The sequence below is a fragment of the Plasmodium gallinaceum genome (assembly GCF_900005855.1).
Source record: "Plasmodium gallinaceum strain 8A genome assembly, contig: PGAL8A_v1_108, whole genome shotgun sequence".
Lineage (NCBI taxonomy): Eukaryota > Apicomplexa > Aconoidasida > Haemosporida > Plasmodiidae > Plasmodium > Plasmodium gallinaceum.
In genome coordinates, this window is record NW_021628228.1 from 326,912 (window position 1) to 329,777 (window position 2,866).

The 2,866-nt window shown below is 17.7% G+C and overlaps 2 protein-coding genes across 2 annotated transcripts; one reads left to right on the forward strand and one right to left on the reverse strand.

Annotated features, from left to right (window-relative positions):
• Positions 1-2: 2 nt before the first annotated feature.
• PGAL8A_00387000 (dolichyl-phosphate-mannose protein mannosyltransferase, putative) lies at positions 3-1,352 on the forward strand (the record flags this gene model as incomplete). The annotated part of the gene is made up of 7 exons (XM_028670213.1): positions 3-67; positions 171-222; positions 442-502; positions 592-713; positions 861-1,006; positions 1,094-1,199; positions 1,290-1,352. Coding segments are annotated over 7 exons (615 nt in total), but the record flags the coding sequence as incomplete, so codon positions are not given.
• Positions 1,353-1,678: 326 nt separating this feature from the next.
• PGAL8A_00387100 (50S ribosomal protein L22, mitochondrial, putative) lies at positions 1,679-2,545 on the reverse strand (the record flags this gene model as incomplete). The annotated part of the gene is made up of 1 exon (XM_028670214.1): positions 1,679-2,545. One exon carries the CDS (start codon positions 2,543-2,545, stop codon positions 1,679-1,681), a length of 867 nt encoding a protein of 288 aa, XP_028526988.1.
• Positions 2,546-2,866: the final 321 nt, after the last annotated feature.

Here is a 2,866-nt window from a genome sequence, read left to right on the forward strand (position 1 = left end):
TACATAATTGTCTCTATGTAACGGATGGTAGTTCTATTATTTTAGAAAATATAGGAACAAAATACAAGTAAAAAAAAAAAAAAAAAAAAAAAAAAGCTTATATAGTACTGATATAGAATATAATAAAATATGCATTTATTATTATTTTATTTTTTTTTTTTTTTTGACAGACTTTTTTCAACAGATATGAAATGGGGAACAGGTTCTGGAAATCAATTAGTGGTAACATATTAAAAGAAATAAAAAAAAAAATTCATAAAAAATTAGTAAATTATTTAAAAGAAATATAATATGAGTTTTGATTAAACTTCCAAAATTCAAAAAAATTGTTTTATTTTATTTTTTTTTTATATCTTAATAAGTAAATAAAATTTATCTTATTTTTAAAAAAACATTAATATTTAAATTTATATGTAAAAATATGTATCATTTTTACTAAAGACAGCTGTAACTACAAATAATAATGAGGATGATTTATTGTGGACAGTTAGTGTTTATGAAGGTACAAAAATATATTAAGAAAAAATAAAATAGAAAAAAAAAAAAAAATGAGTAGATGACAATATATGAAAATTTTTCTATTATTAATAGAAGGGAAAAGTTTTACTGGAAATAAAATAAACTGTGATGAAATTGTTACATTGAAACATGTAAAATCTAATGGATATTTAATAAGTTCAAAACATGAATCTATATTATCTAATAATTATGAAGTAATAAAAATAAATAATTTATATATATATATATATATATATATATATATATATATATATATATATATATATATATACAAAAAATTCTTTTTAAAATACATCTTATAATATGGATAATAATTATATTTATATATTTTTTTTTATTAGTTAAGCGTTCATAAAAATAACGAATCTGGAAAGTTTCAGGTAGTTTGTGAGAATAAAAAACATAGCTCTTATTGGGAAGTAGGAAAAAACGTTTTTCTAAAAAGTGTAAATCATAATGGTTATTTATCTACTAGCAAAAGTTACGAGTAAAAATTAAAAAAAGATATAGGTATATATATAATTATATTTTTACATATATATATATATATATTCATATACATTTTTTTATTTAGGTTTAATCAGTATAATTGTCATAATTGTCCAATTCTGCATCATTTGGAAGCTTGTATTATGAAATATAATTATCAAAAAGATGAACAAAAATGGAGAGCTAAATCAGTAATAATAATAAATTAAATATGAATATGATGTATATATATATAAATTACGCTAAATAATTTCTATTTTTTTAAATTTAAATATTTTTAGGGAGTAATTATTACACAATTTAATGAGGATACAAATGAAAATTATGGTAGTGATGAACTTTAGGTAGTTTTATTATACAATTTTTTTTTTTTTTTAAATATGTTTAAAAATTAAGTAGACATATATATAAATTTGCAAAAACTACAAATAAATTTTTTTTTTTTTTTTTTTGTACATTCAATTTCTTAAAATATATAAATAAAAAAATATGGATTTAATAAAAATAAATTACATTTTAAACAAAATAGATTCATTCATATGTATAAACTAAAAAAAAAAAAAAAAAATTAAAATTCCATAAAAAGATAAAAAAAAAAAATGTAGTAAAATGTCATTAGAAAACATAAAAAGTTATAAAAATTAAAAAATTATATATAATTGCTTTTATATTATTCTTTCATCTTTTCAGTTATGATATTCCTTTGTAATCTTAATTCATTTGTTCTTCTTTCAATATTATTAAAATAATTTTGTATCCATTTATGTCTTGATTTATAATAGTTAAATTGATACATATTATTTAGATATCTTAATTTTTCTCTGAAATAATATCTAGAATTTGCACATATGTAAGGATACCATTCAATTAGTGTGTTCATGTTAATTCTATTTTGATTCAAATATAATCTCATATTATGAGATAATGTTCTAGGCACATTTCCTCTAATAAATATTTTATGATAAAATTCCTGTATATTCATTTGCTTAATAGTATAAGTAAAAGTATTTCTATAACTTTTTACAAGACCAAAATGACCCATTGCATGATATTTAATGTATTTCATTGGGGTGTTGTAATGTATTTGAACATTATCAATATATAACCTTGAAGCATCTCCATTGAAATTATTTATAATTTTTTCTTTAGAATTTAATAAAGAATTTAGAATACTATTTACTCTTATTTGAGGAATAGATTCTAAAAATACTATTGCATCTTCTAAATGAAGTCCTTTAATTAATCTACCAAAATTATATAAATTTCTTAAACTAATTTTTAATTGATATACTTTAAATGTCCAATATACGTCTTCTTTTTTATTTTTTATGCTTACTTCATTTTTATTTTTCACTTTTGGTTTTATATTTTTCTTTATATATCTTTTTTCATTATATCTATGAATAATTCTCCTTCTCCACTCCCAAAATCCCTTTTTTCTGTAATACGGATTTCTTAGTTGTACATTTGTATTTATATATTTTTTATTTATTAAAAACAAATTAGAGTAAATTATTTTGCTTAAATTGTTAAACATATTACACAAAAATTGCTATATCATAACATATACTTCTTTATTTTTTAAAAATATCATAATTTTTTATATTTGTTTTAATATTTCTTTTATTTCGTTTTTCTTTTCTTTTCTTCTCTTTTTTTTTTTTTTTTTTTTCTTTAATTATACTATGTTTTATTTTATTTTCATCCCATCACATTTTTTTTTTTTTATTTTTTATTGTGCTTAATATCATTTTAATTCATCATATTTTTTTTTTTTTTATTTTACATAAATTATTCATATTTCATGGAAATCTAAGCGAGCAAAAGTTTCTTCTTATTTTTATAATGTATATTAAAT